A 16,462-nucleotide genomic window follows, 5' to 3' on the forward strand; every position below is an offset into this window, starting at 1 on the left:
TTATAATCTTTTTTATTAACATCGTATGTTTAATATAGTATATAATTTTCTAATCATCGCTTTTAGATAGGATTTGGTCTTATATTTCTTTTAGTACCGATGAACATGTTTTTTAAATATTGTTGGAAAAAACATCGTACACCATCAGGTCGGATTACCAGCGGTTCAAAAGAATATCTATATAATTTCGATTATATATTATTAGATTTTTTTTTAAAATATTGTTAGAAAAAAACACCATCCACCACCAAGTTAGAAAAAAAAAAACACGAGACATGCAAGAAGCAAAAGCCGTATTAATGAGCGTGTTACGTAGATTTCCGATTTTTCCAGTTCCGCACCCGCAAAACACTGGGTTAGGTAGGTAGGTAGGTAGGTAGGTAGGTAGGTAGGTAGCACATTTACACACCGGCATGTATCCTCCGGCGTAGTGAAAAATATATATAGCCTAGGAACCAAGCTGCTGCAAGGAAAAAAGGACCAAACACCGCAGAGAAATCTTGAACCACACCTTTGTGACCGGTCATACATCTCAACACCCAGCACCATCAAATTACATCCATGTTCCCGAGACTGAATAGATAAGCTACCTTTCATCAGTTCCCACTATGCTGATTCATCTTTTCCCCAGATTTTCATTACTGAAAAAAAAAAAAACACCGCAACAGTGTTTCCAACTCATGTTCCAGCCATATGCAAGCAACTGAAACCAGATTGACGCCTGGCATGTTCTGGAATCAGCTTGTTGATGAGATCTGGTGATGCTCCAGCTAACTGCGAAGATAAAAAAACTGGCCATTATGTCTACCGGTTTCATGCATTTTCAAATTGCTTAATTTCTAATATCTGCAGATAAACAACCAGAACCCTAGGTCTCCTGTCGTTTTGGATCCCAACCCTTGTCTTACAATCCCTTCAAGCGATATCATCGATGTCAATGGGCCACAAAAATTAATTTCACAGGTATCGAAGATTAATCCAAATTTCTCCACCTCATCAAACTCCCAATTGTCAAAGCTAACAAACTCCACATCAGTTGAAACAAAATTTTTTCTAAATTATAACTCTTCCATGCAATCACCAATCAGACCCGAACATGACTGGAAGATACCTTCTTGCATGCATGCGGTGTGATATATAAAGATTACTTCTCGCCGTGTCTACAAGTGAATGCATCCATGCATGACATGTGATATATAAAGATTGGTGTTGCATCTATGCTGTAAACAGCAAAGCACATACAACATAGTGCAGTGTGTAACATGTAAATGTAAAACAAATATATGCAGCATTCAGATTTCTTTTTATTTTTAGCATTTTATGCATTATGTTCAGTGAAGGAAAAAAAGTATCACGTGGGAAAAAAAAAATTATGGACATGAATTCAAAAAAGTTAGATGCTTACTTCTTGTTTAAAGTTATAAAGAGGAGGAAGAGGGCGACCATTTGGCAATCGTGCATTGGGTTCTCGCAGTTCATCAAAGAAGGGATGGGTGCATGCTTCCAACTAGACAAAAGATCAAGTTGAGAAAGAGCAGAGAAAAAACAACGGAACTTCGCTCTACTATGCATGTATCAAAATGATCAAGGATTTCACAATTACAAATTTCCAGATCCGATTATAATCCAGTTTAAATTCTAATCCAGTAGATAGCTGTAAGTTATTTTGTAACTTAGAAGTGGAGTACTTACTGCAGTGCAACGAAAACTTGGGGAGTATTGGAGGAGGCGTGACGTAAGATCTATCGCTTCTGGCGGCATTCGCTTGTGGAAAATCTGAAAATCACAATTTATTATAGTTCTAACACTTACATTAAATATGCACAGTTGCAACAAACTGTCTAAATAAGACAATAGAGAACGCTTTCAAGAAATGTTGATGGTGAATCTGAATTATTTGGCTCTGTGAACTACTGAACCAAGTTGGATGGTTGCCAATTTTTCCATGATCAAAGACGGACTTCGATATACAGGACAAAGATGATAGTAGCTACGTGACCAATTAATTTGGCAAAGACATGCCAACCATACATTTGCATCTCGCTGAAGTCAAATATAGAGGAGGAAAACCACAGTTTTACAATCTAAAGGGCGCCCAATAAACATTTTAGTAGCTTATGAAATGTTTTTGGCATGGGATTCAAGGGATGATGCATATCTCTGGCAAACTCAAAATATAGGAAATAACCAAAATAGTTGTTCTGCATGCTCAAAGAAATGCCCAGATTTGCATAAGGTTCTGAAACAGTTTCAGAATAGCCTAGGAGATCAAAGACTTGTAACTGATTCTCCAGCCTTGGCTAGCTTACTTCTGCTGATCCTGTGATATAGAAATCAATATTGATGAAATGCAAAGCTAGCTCACAAATCATACAGTTCATTCAAAGTTAAAATTTAACCATAGTGATATGCTAGCACCTTTGTTCTGAATATCATGATATTCGATAAGATAGATTACACAAAATAAAGCCATACAGTCATTTGAAAAAGGGTGAACCTACCTTATGCCATGGATGAGCTTTTATCTGTGGAAATCTGAACTCTGTGTAGCCAGGATTCATGCACCGAATTTCCTCACGGGTTGGAGTTCCAAGAACCTACAGAAAAGCAACTCATCTCCTATTTTACACATGATCAGAAGAATCCCAAATTAGTTAATAACCATGCAGACCACGAAATCAAACCTTGATTATCTCAACAAGCTGATTGACAGCACTGTCTCCAGGAAATAATGGCTGACAAATGATTAAAATTCTGTCATGCTACATTAAATTTACAATCTTAAAAAATTTGTCATATGACATTAGATTATAATAATGCTTACCTGGCCAAGTAGTAACTCAGCAAGAACACAACCTGCTGACCATATATCTATGGATGTTGTATATTCTGTTGCGCCAAAAATAAGCTCTGGAGCACGGTAATAGCGAGAACAAATGTAAGATATGTTTGCTTCACCCTTAACCTGGTATAAGAGTTCAATTAACAGAAAATGAGGGTGACATTAGAAACCAGAAAAGAATGTATCCAAGAATAGTACTGTATAAGTGCAAGATACTCTGCTAATTAAGTACAATGTTGAATATACAAGTGTTGCAGAAATTCTAAAGCTAAGCGTTATATTCCGGAATAAGCAAGGGGCATTACATGATTGACCTGGAACCATTTGAAAAAGGGCAATCCAACATACAAGCTCTCACCAATGGAATTTGGGGGTCAATATACATAGTCTTACTCCCACAAGAGTTTCAACAGAATTAATTTGCTTGACAATAAAAAATATGCCAAGGGAAATACAAACAAATATAAGCTAAAAACATCTACATCTGGTATGAGGTGAAACATGAAAATGCAATGCCTCATCTAATCATTTCACACAACCATGACAATAATGCAGTATCTGCTGAAGCCAGTGCAGATATTTCTTGTACGTTTCTTTTCAATCTCAAAACAGCTAGAAAGAAGAAAGCAAAGGACAAGAACTCAAGTTACCCGCATCAAACACTCAAAATGTTTATGTACGAAATCCAATAGCCAGACAAGATGTTCATGGATATATCATCATAATGATCTTCAGAATATACCACCTAATAAGCAGAGTGTTGATTTAACAATTCATATGGTTATATAAGATTACTCATCTTGATTATTACTCAATAAATGCATGTTCCCCTTCAGAATGAAACTAAGTGGCAATGGTACAGGGTGGGAGACTGGAATGACTCAGACAGTTCAAGACCCCGAATTCTTATGTTGACCTACACAATCAGTTTACAGTTAGAAACACATATCCATTTATTTTACATGATGCCTCTCCATCTGGAAAAAAGAAAAGGTGTGACTTAGGCAGAAAAAGAAAGTTTTAGTACAGCACCAATTGTCTTAATTTTTGGGCATTTGTGTTCCTCTGATAATTGCATATTTTTGTTTAGGTATCTTAAAAGAACTAAACCTTGATACATACTAAGAAAATTCTGGGTGCATTTCCATTTCATCAACTTAATGGGGAACCCATAAGCAACTCATCTGTTACCAAGTTTTTTTTTCAGGTACAAGATTAACCATTTAAGGATCCATTCTCTTATTGTTAGATTTTAGATGTGGAATGGTGGTAGGCATATTTCAATCAGGAGGGGTCATCACTAATCATAATTACCTAACCAACTTGATACACCAAAAAATGTCCAGAATTGAAAAGCAAAAAGCCATAAATTATGTTACAAGCAAAACATACCAGAACTTTTGCACTTCCAAAATCACATAGCTTGACTTGGTGAGTGAGGGGATCTACCTGCAGAATGCACAATTGAATGTAAAAGGAAAAGACTTTTCCCAAAAAAAAGAACAAATATAACAGCTTCTCAATAATTTAACTTATGGACACCTATTGAATGTAAAGAGAAAAGACAGTTTCACCAAAAAAATAAAAAATTTAACAGCTTCTCGATAGTTTAAGTAATGGACACCTACGAGAATATTTTGTGGCTTCAAATCTCTATGACAAACTCCTGGAACAGTATGGATATAAGCCAGACCTCTAAATATCTGCACAGATAATTCAACTAAACATTCGAATGAATATCATATAGAAATATAAGGAAGAAAACCAGCAAAAATACCTGATATGTATACAACTTCACAAAGATGAGTGGCATCCTCTGATTCACATTGCTATAATGCCTTAGGACACCATAAAGAGATTCAGGCACATATTCCATAACTAGGTTAAGGAAAAGCTCATCTCTACTTGTGGATGAGAAGAAACAATGCTTTAGAGAGATAACATTTGGATGAGCCATTGTGCGCATCAATTGAAGTTCACGATTTTTGTATCTTTTGTCCTGTAAAACCTTCTTTATTGCAACTGTTTCTCTCGTTTCCAAACATTTGGCCTGCCACAAATAACCACATTTGAATCTAGAGCATAAACTGGTACCACATCTATAAAAATGTCTTAACACAAAACCTGGAAGACAATTCCGAATGAGCCCGTCCCCACAACACGCTCTGCCATATAACTAAGGGTCTGCATGCCAAGTAAAAGGCATCATAACATGTGAATTAAAACAGCAAGTCGCACTTGGTATATCATCATACATAGTGCCTTTGGCTTCTAACCTGCTTTGGTTCGCCATTCTTGCCTCCGATGGTGGTGGAGATGATATGACCAGTTACTGGTTCATTCCCCTCGACAACAGATGCTTGCTGTGCTAAATTGTTGGAAATTGGTTAAATGGAAACTGCTAACAATTCATTTAATATAAAAGAAAATAAATAAAACGAAGCAGCTGCAAATTTAATTGCAAGAAAAATCATATTCCAACAGGCAACATGTATATGATATGTCCAACGTGAACAAAAGTACAGGGACTATGCTGACAAAAAGCGCCAGCCGAGCTTACAACAAGGAGGCACGTTAAGACTGTGAAGGAAAACTGAAAGGACAAGCAAGATCTTGAAAAAGATCAACAAATAGGTGAAAGTTTGCAGATCAGACAAGAAAAACACCACAGAAGCGTTTCGTGGGAATAAATTAGAAACATTCTAGTCAAGCAAACTATAGACAGTACGAATAACAAGCAACCGGACGATCAAGAACATCAATGGTACAGAAGGATTTTTCCACGTGAAAGAACAGAATCAGAGGAATAACACTAACCATAATACAAGCAGTAAATCATGAAAGAAGACTTTCTAAACCCTAAAGAAAACATATAAGGGGCTCAGAAGGAGAAGATCAGAAGACAAAATCCCGAATGTGATTACACCAACAAATCCACAGAAAACACGAAACAAATAAAGCGCCGCCGAAAAAGCAGAAGTAGAAGAACAAATCTTGCAGCTTGTTAACAGGAAAAACAAGAAAACGCCGACCACATAACGAGGGGGAAAATAACAAGAATTCCACTAATTTATCGGCCTAGCTGAAACCTAATTTGTCATCAAGATTCGCAAGAGCAACACTGAAAGATCCTCTAACAAGTAGAACCCCGAAAAAGATCAGATATTATCCCCAGAAAATCCAAAAACACGAAGAATTCTCTCCACATGCCATAGCGGTCCGCTCCGACGAAGGGAATTTCTGCGCACATCGCCTTTTGCGCTGATTGCAAAGAAATCCCAAAGTAAAAGGAGGAAAGGAGGTTAGATGGGGGAGGGAGAAGGGGGAGACCTTGTTGTCGGCCAATTCCGTACGGGGAGGTGGCGCGAGGTTCAGGGAGGCGGCGGCGGCGGCGTGGCCGGGCGGTGGTGGGGGATGGTGAGGTCCCAGCGGCAGCGAAGCCATGTGGGACGCTTTTATGATGCAGACGGGAATCGGCGATCTTATGATCTGCACCTCTCTCTCTCTCTCTCTTTCTCTCTCGCTCTCCCTCCCTGGGTTGGTTGCCACTTAAGACGGTCCAACGTAGGCAGCAGACTACGGAAAATTCCAACGATTCTCTCAAGCCATTATAGTTCCATACAGGAACAAATGTGAATGACACATTTTGCCACTACCACCACCCAACCTTCCTGAACAAGACTTCCAACACAACTATTCTTATCATCAGAAATCTACTAAAATGTTGTAATCGCAAGAACACGGTCAACGTGTTGACCAGCATAGAAATATTTGCGTGGACAAATTGGGTCGGGCTATGATTCCAGTCAAACCCGACTAAAAGTCCGACCACCAACATCCGAAGCCTATCTGCTCATAAGCTAATCCAACCATACTTGCAACAAGCATTCCACTGTGGAAATTGGGAGATACGCCGAATGTATACTAAGAACTAAAACAAAATTTAGTACAGTCCAGCCTCGATAATAAAGTTCAGACTCTTTGGATACCCCCAACAGGTAGGAGTGGTGGTGATCTGACTGCAGATGAAACATTTGCATCTCATGTTGGCACCAGACAACATATGAAAGTGAAGACCACCAGGATTATACACTAAGAATCTTATGCTTGAGGAGCTCTTCTTCGGTCACCTTGGGTAGCTCTTGATTAATCATCTTGAAGAATCTTGCACTTTAAAGGAGATCTTCATCAATCATCTTGGGTAGCTATAACATTTGGCATCTACATGGAGCACTGCCCTTTGCTGTAATACCTGTATCTGCCCAATAGACTGGGTAAAAGAGAGGTACAAGAAGTACATTTGTTCCTGCAAAGCGACAAATTGGTCTCAGGCATAAATTTCCTAAAGAGAGAGTGAGAATATTAAACTTTCTTGTTTGACCATCAAAAGTAGGAAGAATCAGCAATGGCACAGAGACAAGTTTCACCGTTGAAGATTGTTTCTACTGATAGGAGTGATTTGACCATAAATGTTGAAGATTGATCAAGCACCTCTCCGAAATCTCCAGTAACTTTGAATGCGTCATGATCTTTTGTCAAACTTTCTGACACCAGACTTCTTTATCTCTGCTTCTCCTCTATTTTGCCGTCTGCAACTCAGAATAGAGAGCCTTCTTATGCACGGATGAAAGATCAAAGGCACTGTCAATGACCAATTTCATCAACCTAGTCACTTTTGTCATATCCAAGAGGGTCAGAAACATCTTTAGTGAAGCAAGTCCCAAAGAATCCTTCCTGTTACACAAATCAGCTCTGAAACTTTTTGCTGCCCTCTTATACACAAGGAACTCGTTTATCTTTTCCTGAAGTAACCCCATAAAACGATACAAAGTGAGATGATAGAAACACGTGAAAAACTGTAGAAAGTTACATGAATGCAGGAGGATATGTAAAAATTCCTTATAGTCATCAAAATCATCCTTATTATTATGGGTCTGCTGCTTCATATATGTTCCTAGTCACTTTCTCTTTGTCACTTCTATCAATACAACATTTTGTTGAGTAGACAAATATTTCTAGTAAATAAACAAAATTATATATGCAGTACTAAATTACACTGAACTTTCATCAATTTATCAATTGGATGACTGCAGACATCATGCGCTATTATGCATATTAGACAAACAGTAAGCAACAGTTTGCCCAATGGCACAACATAGTAGCACATATCAGGATAAAAACGATAAAGAAATCTGACATTAACATTATATGGTTCAATAGTTATCTAGAAAAAAAAGTAACAAAGGCAAACTGGAAAAGGTAAATCTTAGGTCGAGGAAGCTCCTTAGGGCATTCAGCTGATGGAGATGAAGAAACCTACTTAACGAACCACCCTTTTGCAGCTTTAAGTATCATTTTTTGCAGCTTCAACCTGAGTAATCTTTTCTTTTTTTTTCTTTTACAAAGGATAAGTGACAAATATGAGATTCGAGCCTAGGATCTAAAGATGAACTGTTAAAGTCTTTACCAACTATGCTAATCAACACATTCAACCGGAGCAACTTCAGTCACAGATTCAATAACATCCATCAGCATAATACATGACTAGGTCCTGGCGGTGTTCTATCAACGGGTGCTTTCTTAATAGTCAATATTTTGGAATATGAGACAGCAGGAGCTTTCTTAATACCCAATATTTTTTGTCATATTTCCTTGTCCTTACACAGTTAGCCTCCTAAATCGACCCTATATAACCATATATTTATCTTTCAATTATCAAATACTTTGACATGTCTATCAAATACTTCATTTGGACAGGAAAATATGTGAAAAGGAAACTTTGCGGTGATTTTGCATAAATTAGAAAAAGGGTAATTTAGATACTTCGTTGTAGAAAGGGTAGTCAATCCCATTAGACATAAATACCCTCTTCTTCATCCCCCTCTCTTATTCTTCTCCTCTCCTTCTTCCTCCTCCTCCTCATCTTCTTCCTCATATGACAGTGTCAAGGGACAGCGAGCGCGGGCTGGGGGGGGAACAATCGATCGACGGGGAGCATGAGCTGGGAGGCGACGATCAGCGGCAGGGTGCACAAGTGGTGATCATGGGGGATTTGGGGAAGGGAAAAAAAGAAAATGATAAAATCGGAATTAGAGAGGCTGTAAATAATTAAATATTATTTTATTAAGTTTTTAAAGGATTATGAATAGTAAGAGGTTGTCAATAGTAAAGAAGGGCTCTAAATAGTAAGCTCCTGAACTTTAACCTCGGCTCCAACCATAAAACTGCCAATTCTACCACTGCTTAAGATTTTTATCATCCTGTCAAGTCCCACGTTTCACGAATCAAGAAAAGGTATAGTTTCAAATCCACCCGAATCCCCAAAGCCCATAATGTAGAGGATAAAGCAATTCCATGTGCAGCCAGAAAAAATATTGTGATTGAATAGGCAAAATAGAAACATAATCAAGAACACGGACAGAGAGAATAGCTAATTTGCTTGAACAGATTCAAGAATCTTGAACTGAAAAACGAACAAATCAAGAAACCTAAACATCACCTCCGGCTCGGTTGACGTAGGCGGTCTCAGCATCCGCGTGATCCACGATGCACAGCTGCTGCCCGGCAGAGGAGAAAGGGAGATGACGGGGAAGGGCGAAGACCGTAGCATCGCGGAAAGCGGCGGCGTAGGGATCCGAGCGACCGGGCTCCAAAGGGTTTCGTAACTCATGCCATCGCCGCAATGTCGCTCGTGGCGCCTCCAAAGCCGTCTCGTCTTCATCATCCTTCTCTTCCTCCTCTTCCGTCTCGCCCAAGTACAAAAGACGTGCGTGCGATCGACTCGAGGAGGATCGAGACGGGTTCGGGTTCTAATTCAGCATTTGGTCGAGCTAAACCGGTTCGATCTCCGAACGGGTCATCAATGAATGATATCGGGTCAATATTCAAGATCCGATCGATCAAATCAAACACAATTCAATCTCGCATTGGACCCAACACCATAAGAATCCGAGAAGCCGAATACGACAGTGACATCAAGACATGACCCGAGTCCGCTTGTATGTCGAACGAGCTAAGATTGAACCGATAAAACCACAAAAGCATCAAAACGGACCTAATCGACTCCGTCGCTTACTGCTAACCACACTTAACAACACTAAGCTTGAACTAAAATATATATATCTAAAAAATTAAAGGAATATTATCATCTAAATTACTCTAATGTCAATTGGTGTTTATATTTTTCAAATGTATTATAAAGTCACATAAATACTAACGTGATTCTTTTTTTACCACTCCCATCTACACTTGTATATTTCAGTTTACTAATTTGGACATTGGATCATAAAATCTCTCTCGAACTCAATCAGAACTCTCGGTGTTTCCATATCAAAAGTACTTTAGAGAATCCTATACATACGAGTCCAGATTATATTGAATTGATAAGCCAACAACTTTTTTTTTCAACATATAGTTTATAAAAAAATATAATATTTATGAACTGTAAAATAATTATGAAGTCTTTTTTTACACGTGTATCCTCGTGGTATCCACGTATTCAACAAGTACAAATACATAACGTGTATTTTATTTAGAGAGTATATGCTACCTTATCCAAAAATAAAAGGTGGATGATGCGAAGTCAACATCAACGGATCACCGTCAACTTCACATCGTTTCTTCCACCATGTCGTACGTGCTTTATTTCTCTTAATATTCTTTACATTTTTCAGCCAATTTGTTGTAGCTTTGCGTGTCCACCGCATCAACGTTTTTGCACGTCTATTGAAATGAGAATTATTTTGGTACATTAAGAGGTTAATAATTTATGTCACGCCAAATCAGATCCACATTAGATTGATGTCACCTACTTCGTTTGAGAAGAACGAATGCGTATTATATTTGATCATACTCGATGTACAAGCAACGAGTCTTATCGATTGGAAGCTCGTCGTATTCATCTGTGTTTGACTCGATTTTAATTAATGCAATCGAAAGATGAGCTGGATTTGAACTAATAAGACGGTAGTTGTAATGAATTGCTATGTTATCAGAAATATCTTTCATAAAAGTATGTTGTACAAATGGACAGATGACATTTCATGATCATCTAGAAATTGTATGAGTCATAAGAGTGGCATTTCTATTTAATAAAAGCTTGATGAGATGTGGAATTCTCTGCAAACCAACTAGTTTCATGAAAGAAAAAAAAAATTTCAAAAAGTTAATTTATTAGAAAAACATATAAATTGTGATACATAAAATATTTTCTAACGAATTAAGCATCTATCAGTATAAAAATCAAATAACGATAGATCAAAATGAAGATTATATTTTTTTTAATATTATTAAAAAATTTATTTGATATATAAATGGATCATCATCATCATCGGTCCGAAATATCCATCGAATTAGATTCATCTTTTCTTATCATTCTTCTTATTCTTCTTTTATGATTCATAGACCATTATAAATAATAAAATAGAAACTTTAATACATAATCATATATTTTTTCTATTAATTAATACTTATTTTAATTATATTTATAATATATATTACTTAATTGAATAGAATCACACTATCTTACCTAATTGAATAGTGTCACAATCAACATATCCTTCGTCGACATCTCTATTTTGAGGTGTGCCTCAATATCTTAGTTACTAAAGTTATATGGATCCTATCATACTTTTTCAAGATGATATTTTTAAATATTATTAAAAAAATTTATCTGATATATAAACGGATCATCATCGGGTTCGAAAGTTGTAAAGATATCGATTGAACTATACTCGTTTTCTCATCTTTTTTTATCATTCTTTTTATATTTTTAGATTCACATACCCTATAAATAATAAAATAAAAAATTTAATACATAATAATCAAGGACTTTCTTTCTATTGACTAATAATTAATTTAATTAAATTTATAATATATTTTACTTAATTAAATAGGATCATAGCATCTTACCTAATTGAATAGTTACAATCAACATATCCTTCGTCAACTCCTTTACAAGGACATCTCTATTTTGATGATGTGCCTCAATATTATACGAGAAAACACATGAACATGATCCATGGACATTGTAACGTATAATATGAAATTAAAATATATTTTTCTTCTGTATCCCATAATCCAATCCACAAAATAATTTATATGTTTCTCTACAAAAATTCAACCCTGAGATCCAATTTCCATTCAATAGTAGATAAGGGATAATTAAATAAAGAAAAGAGAACACAAATGAGTCGAGGCCAATTCATCTAATCAAATAGATAAGGACAAAAATTAATTGAACCCACAATAAAAATAATCTAATTACCTAACCGTCTTCAGCTCTTCCACCGCAAAAGGAGACGTCGACCACGATTTCGTGGCTTTGTGGAGTTTCGCGCCACCCGCGACTTTAGTTACTGCTCGAGCAACGACTTGAGCAACGACGAGACTAACCTCCTCCCGCCACTCGTAACCTACGCACGCGTCCCCCAGTGCTCACCCGTCAGTGGGGTCCAACGGAAATGTTCGTGCGGCGATGAAATAAGCTTGCACCAAGTATTGAGCCGTTAACGGTCGTCGAGGAGCGTCCGACGACTGCTTCTTTTCCGTCCCTTCCGAATCGAATCGGCCGTCGCCTTCTTCTTCTCCCTCGCAAAGTCACCGCCAACGCCTCTATATGTACCACCCCCGACTTCCACCATTTCCCATTTCCCATTCTATTGTTCTATTTGCTTTACTCCCCAGATTCCTTTCCCCATCGGAGTACGAGCTCCCAAGACAAACAGGGAAGAAGAGAGCTTCGAGGTCGCCATTGGAGGATCAGAGCCTCCGTATCCATGGCAGCAGCCAGAAACCAGCCGGATAAGCGGGCGAGGAAGGAGCCCAAGATCCTCCTCGGACGCTTCGAGGTGGGGAAGCTCCTCGGCGCCGGGACCTTCGCCAAGGTCTACGTCGCTCGCAACGTCCGCACCGACGAGCTCGTGGCGATCAAGGCTCTTGACAAGGAGAAGATCGTCAGGTGGGGGCTCGTCGCGCACATCAAGCGGGAGATCGCCATCCTCCGCCGCGTTCGCCACCCTTACATCGTGGAGCTCTTCGAGGTCATGGCCACCAAGACCAAGATCTACTTCGTCATGGAGTACGTCCGCGGCGGCGAGCTCTTCTCCCGCGTCGCCAAGGGCCGGCTCCGGGAAGACACCGCCCGCCGCTACTTCCAGCAGCTCATCTCCGCCGTGGCCTTCTGCCACGCCCGCGGCGTCTTCCACCGCGACCTCAAGCCCGAGAACCTGCTGGTCGACGAGAACGGCGACCTCAAGGTCTCCGACTTCGGGCTGTCGGCCGTCGCCGAGCAGAGCCGAGGCGGCGACGGCCTGCTACATACCTTCTGCGGGACACCAGCGTATGTCGCGCCGGAAGTGCTGTCGAGGAGGGGCTACGACGGCTCCAAGGTCGACATCTGGTCATGCGGCGTTATCCTCTTCGTGTTGATGGCCGGATACCTCCCGTTCCACGACCGCAATATCGTGGCGATGTACAGAAAGATCTACAAAGGCGATTTCAGGTGCCCGCGGTGGTTCTCGCAGGACCTCGTCCGGCTTCTACGCCGCCTGCTCGACACCAACTCCCGGACCCGGATCACGATCCCGGAGATCATGGAGGATAAGTGGTTCAAGAAAGGCTTCCGCCATGTCCAATTCTACATGGACGACGACCAGCTACACACCCTGGACGATCCCCTGCTGCAGATCGATGAACAGAGCGAAGCCACAACCGCGTGGGAAACCGAATCCGACTGCTCGGTTGTCTCCTGCCCCTCGGCATTGTCCGATGACAGGCGGGCGGCGCGGCAGGGGATGCCGAGGCCGCCAAGTCTCAATGCATTCGACATAATATCCTTCTCCAGGGGATTCGACCTCTCAGGGTTGTTCGAAGAGACCGGGGAGGAGACCAGGTTCCTGTCCAAGGAGCCCGTACCCATCATTATATCGAAGTTGGAGGAGATCGCCAAGGTGGTGAGTTTCACAGTGAGGAGGAAGGATTGTCGAGTGAGCTTGGAAGGCACGAGAGAAGGGGAGAGGGGGCCATTGACAATTGCAGCCGAGATATTCGAGCTCACACCATCAATTGTAGTGGTCGAGGTGAAGAAGAAAGCAGGAGAAAGGGAGGCATACGAGGAGTTCTGCAACAAGGAGCTGAAACCTGGGTTGCGGCACCTCGTCTACGAGTCGATCCACGCAACCAAAGCTGCTTCTCAACAGTGCCCTAATTAAAAAGGTAAATTCCTCTTCTTCTCACTTACAACGTTCTTTACAGTAGATCCCACAGATTTGCTGTTTACTCTGCTACTACATTTGATTCCTGTCTCAACTTGATCTTAGTGTGAGAAATTAAACAAAGACGAAGGAAACTGCAATATGTGCATGACCAGAGTACCTTTAAATTTAAATGATAAAAGTCAGGATCTGTAGCTTATATATGTGATCATATCATGTGCATTTTCATTTTTCTAAACTTTTCTATGGTTGTTGAGATAGTGACTTATTTCTTCACACACCAAAAAACAAAAACAAAATGATTTAACTTTATAACTATACTTTAGTTGAAGAACTCAGTTTCCTTGTAATTGGACAAGTCCTTTGTAAATCATATGGCAGATCCCAAATGACAGCCTAGAAAATCAATTGGAATTTTATGAATAAGCTAGCTTAATATCTTATTTGATTTTGGTTTCACAATAAAGTATTAGAGCTCAGAGATTCCACTTCTTTTGTTTAGCCAGACTGTTCCCAATGGTTATGACTTAACATGAGTACAATCTTGGAATTGGTAAAACCAGTGTAGTTCTGGGGATGAGAAGTAGCTACATGAACATGCAAAACTCAAGTGGTTATCTGGGGAGTTTTTGGTTATTGAAAACATGAAAGAATAAAAGCTCCAAGCTTTTGAAGTTGATAAAAAAAAAAAAAAAGATTCATAGTAAATGCATTGCCACCATCAAGAAACATGGTTTCTTAACTGAAAAGTAATCAGTATTCTATTAAAACATTAGGGAGAGGTTCCTGGCAAAAGGCATCTCTTCAATGTTGTTTCTTCTTGGACATTAGTGATTATGCTAGGACACATGTGGACAAGGAAACACACACTTAAACATTATCATGATTTTTATGTAGTATTGTGACTCTGTTCTGTGACCCAACTACACAGATATGATAACATTAATGGAAAAGAAACATCATCCTAATCACACATATTTCTGGTTATTCTTTCAGAAGCAACACATGGCTTTTCTTGTGTTTAGGCACAACATGGTAACACAAACCAGTGAGAAAACTTGTGCATATTTTGATTGTTCAAATAGGGTTTATATTTCCTTATGTTTTTTTTAATGAATATATTGTTAATACTTGATTGCATTCTAGACTTGATAATTTGAACTGTCCTAGTTATTTCATTTATCTCATGACTCTTTTAAGCTATGAGCTATACAGTTATGCTGGGCTCACAGGATTCCTCTCAAAGGTTCAACACTGGTTATTTTGAGTGTCACAATTTCTAAATTAAATGAGGGAACTTTGTATATAGTTAGTAGACCTATGGATTTTTGAACATACAAGTTAGAGAGTACAATTTTTTTCTTCCAACTTGTACAACATTAATGTCTTAATGAGATTGTATGTTTGTAGTGATTGTATAACTTGGCATAGGAAATGAGCAAGAAAAGTAATAACATTCAATTGCTACTTAAACAAGTTGCTTCAGCAAGCAAAAGACAGAACAGCCCCCGATCAGTTGGCCTTTTGCTTATATTATCTGCTCTTTTGTGGACAAAATGCATCATTAAGGCAGTGGAAATATGCAGAAAGAGTTTATCTCAGTTAAAAGATTTTACTTTTGAGAGCCATACGGGTTATTGCATGAGTGTATGAAGTTCATTCCATCAGAAACACCCATTAAATCATTATACTCTTGCTATAGATTCCTTGGTGTCGAGAGTATAATTCTTTTGTGTTGCTTGAGTGCATCTGAAAGAATCAGAACAAAGTGACAGGTTGTATGGAGAATGTATCTGTGTCATTCTTGTCTACAATAGATTTTTTTCTTCGAAAATAAATCTGACAGTGTATGTTATCTTCTTATCCAACTATTTCCCATCTTCTTAACTTACTATTTAATATTAGATAATTACGGACTTCTAAATAACTTCATTCTGTTATATTCAGGAAATGTTTATTGAAGGCCTTTCAATCTCAGAGCTTGGGTTGCGTGTAGCTGGTGAGGTTTTATGAGTTACCCATTCATTCGAACTCGAGCACAGGCCGTTCAGGTGACCCATTTTGAGTTACCCCGTCGGAACGAGCTCTCCATATCAAAGAACTACCAAGCTTTGGGAATACTACTCGTATGATGTTATAATGTGGTATAATCAATCCTTGTGATGCTAATTCTAATTCATTCATATGCGGAGAATGCCTTGATAATTCTTTTTTTAATGAGTGTTTCTTTTGCTATTAATGCTGATTGCATCAATCTATGTAAATCCGAAGTATTCTTAGTGTAAGGATTTTATATCTGATAATTGTATCATCTTTTTGTCTACTTTGGATATAATTCCATGCTGTCTAAGTCAAAAACAAGAACCAACAACAAGTTTCTGATAGCTATGTCATGAATAAGATATTT

General features: G+C 38.9%; 2 protein-coding genes across 5 annotated transcripts; one reads left to right on the plus strand and one right to left on the minus strand.

Moving 5' to 3' along the window:
- Positions 1-477: 477 nt before the first annotated feature.
- Positions 478-6,540, minus strand: LOC135622634 (shaggy-related protein kinase eta). 4 transcript variants are annotated; one of them, XM_065124645.1, is made up of 12 exons: positions 6,173-6,540; positions 5,119-5,205; positions 4,967-5,026; positions 4,620-4,892; positions 4,471-4,545; positions 4,235-4,291; positions 2,825-2,965; positions 2,685-2,735; positions 2,502-2,597; positions 1,693-1,776; positions 1,406-1,507; positions 478-774 (listed from the first exon to the last, which is right to left on the minus strand). In XM_065124645.1, the coding sequence occupies exons 1-12, from the start codon at positions 6,284-6,286 to the stop codon at positions 679-681; spliced, it is 1,236 nt and encodes a 411-aa protein (XP_064980717.1). In that variant the 5' UTR covers positions 6,287-6,540; the 3' UTR covers positions 478-678. The 4 variants fall into 4 exon arrangements, with proteins under 4 accessions (XP_064980717.1, XP_064980719.1, XP_064980716.1 ...); XM_065124647.1 differs by having other exon boundaries at positions 478-791; positions 4,235-4,287; positions 4,467-4,545; XM_065124644.1 differs by having other exon boundaries at positions 4,235-4,287; positions 4,467-4,545; positions 6,173-6,538.
- A 5,708-nt stretch (positions 6,541-12,248) lies between these two features.
- LOC135622633 (CBL-interacting protein kinase 19-like) lies at positions 12,249-16,354 on the plus strand. The gene is made up of 2 exons (XM_065124643.1): positions 12,249-14,056; positions 16,003-16,354. The coding sequence occupies exon 1, from the start codon at positions 12,619-12,621 to the stop codon at positions 14,050-14,052; it is 1,434 nt and encodes a 477-aa protein (XP_064980715.1). The 5' UTR covers positions 12,249-12,618; the 3' UTR covers positions 14,053-14,056; positions 16,003-16,354.
- Positions 16,355-16,462: the final 108 nt, after the last annotated feature.

Source organism: Musa acuminata, chromosome BXJ2-9, assembly GCF_036884655.1.
Source record: "Musa acuminata AAA Group cultivar baxijiao chromosome BXJ2-9, Cavendish_Baxijiao_AAA, whole genome shotgun sequence".
NCBI lineage: Eukaryota > Viridiplantae > Streptophyta > Magnoliopsida > Zingiberales > Musaceae > Musa > Musa acuminata.

Coding starts and splice junctions, on each gene's coding strand:
- LOC135622633 (XM_065124643.1), top strand. CDS start 12,619: ATGGCAGCAGCCAGAAACCAGCCGGATAAGCGGGCGAGGAAGGAGCCC.
- LOC135622634 (XM_065124645.1), bottom strand. CDS start 6,286: ATGGCTTCGCTGCCGCTGGGACCTCACCATCCCCCACCACCGCCCGGC. Junction 5,027..5,118: donor AGAATGGCGAACCAAAGCAG/GTTAGAAGCCAA, acceptor CTTGGCATGCAG/ACCCTTAGTTATATGGCAGA. Junction 4,292..4,470: donor TGAAGCCACAAAATATTCTC/GTAGGTGTCCAT, acceptor TGCATTCTGCAG/GTAGATCCCCTCACTCACCA.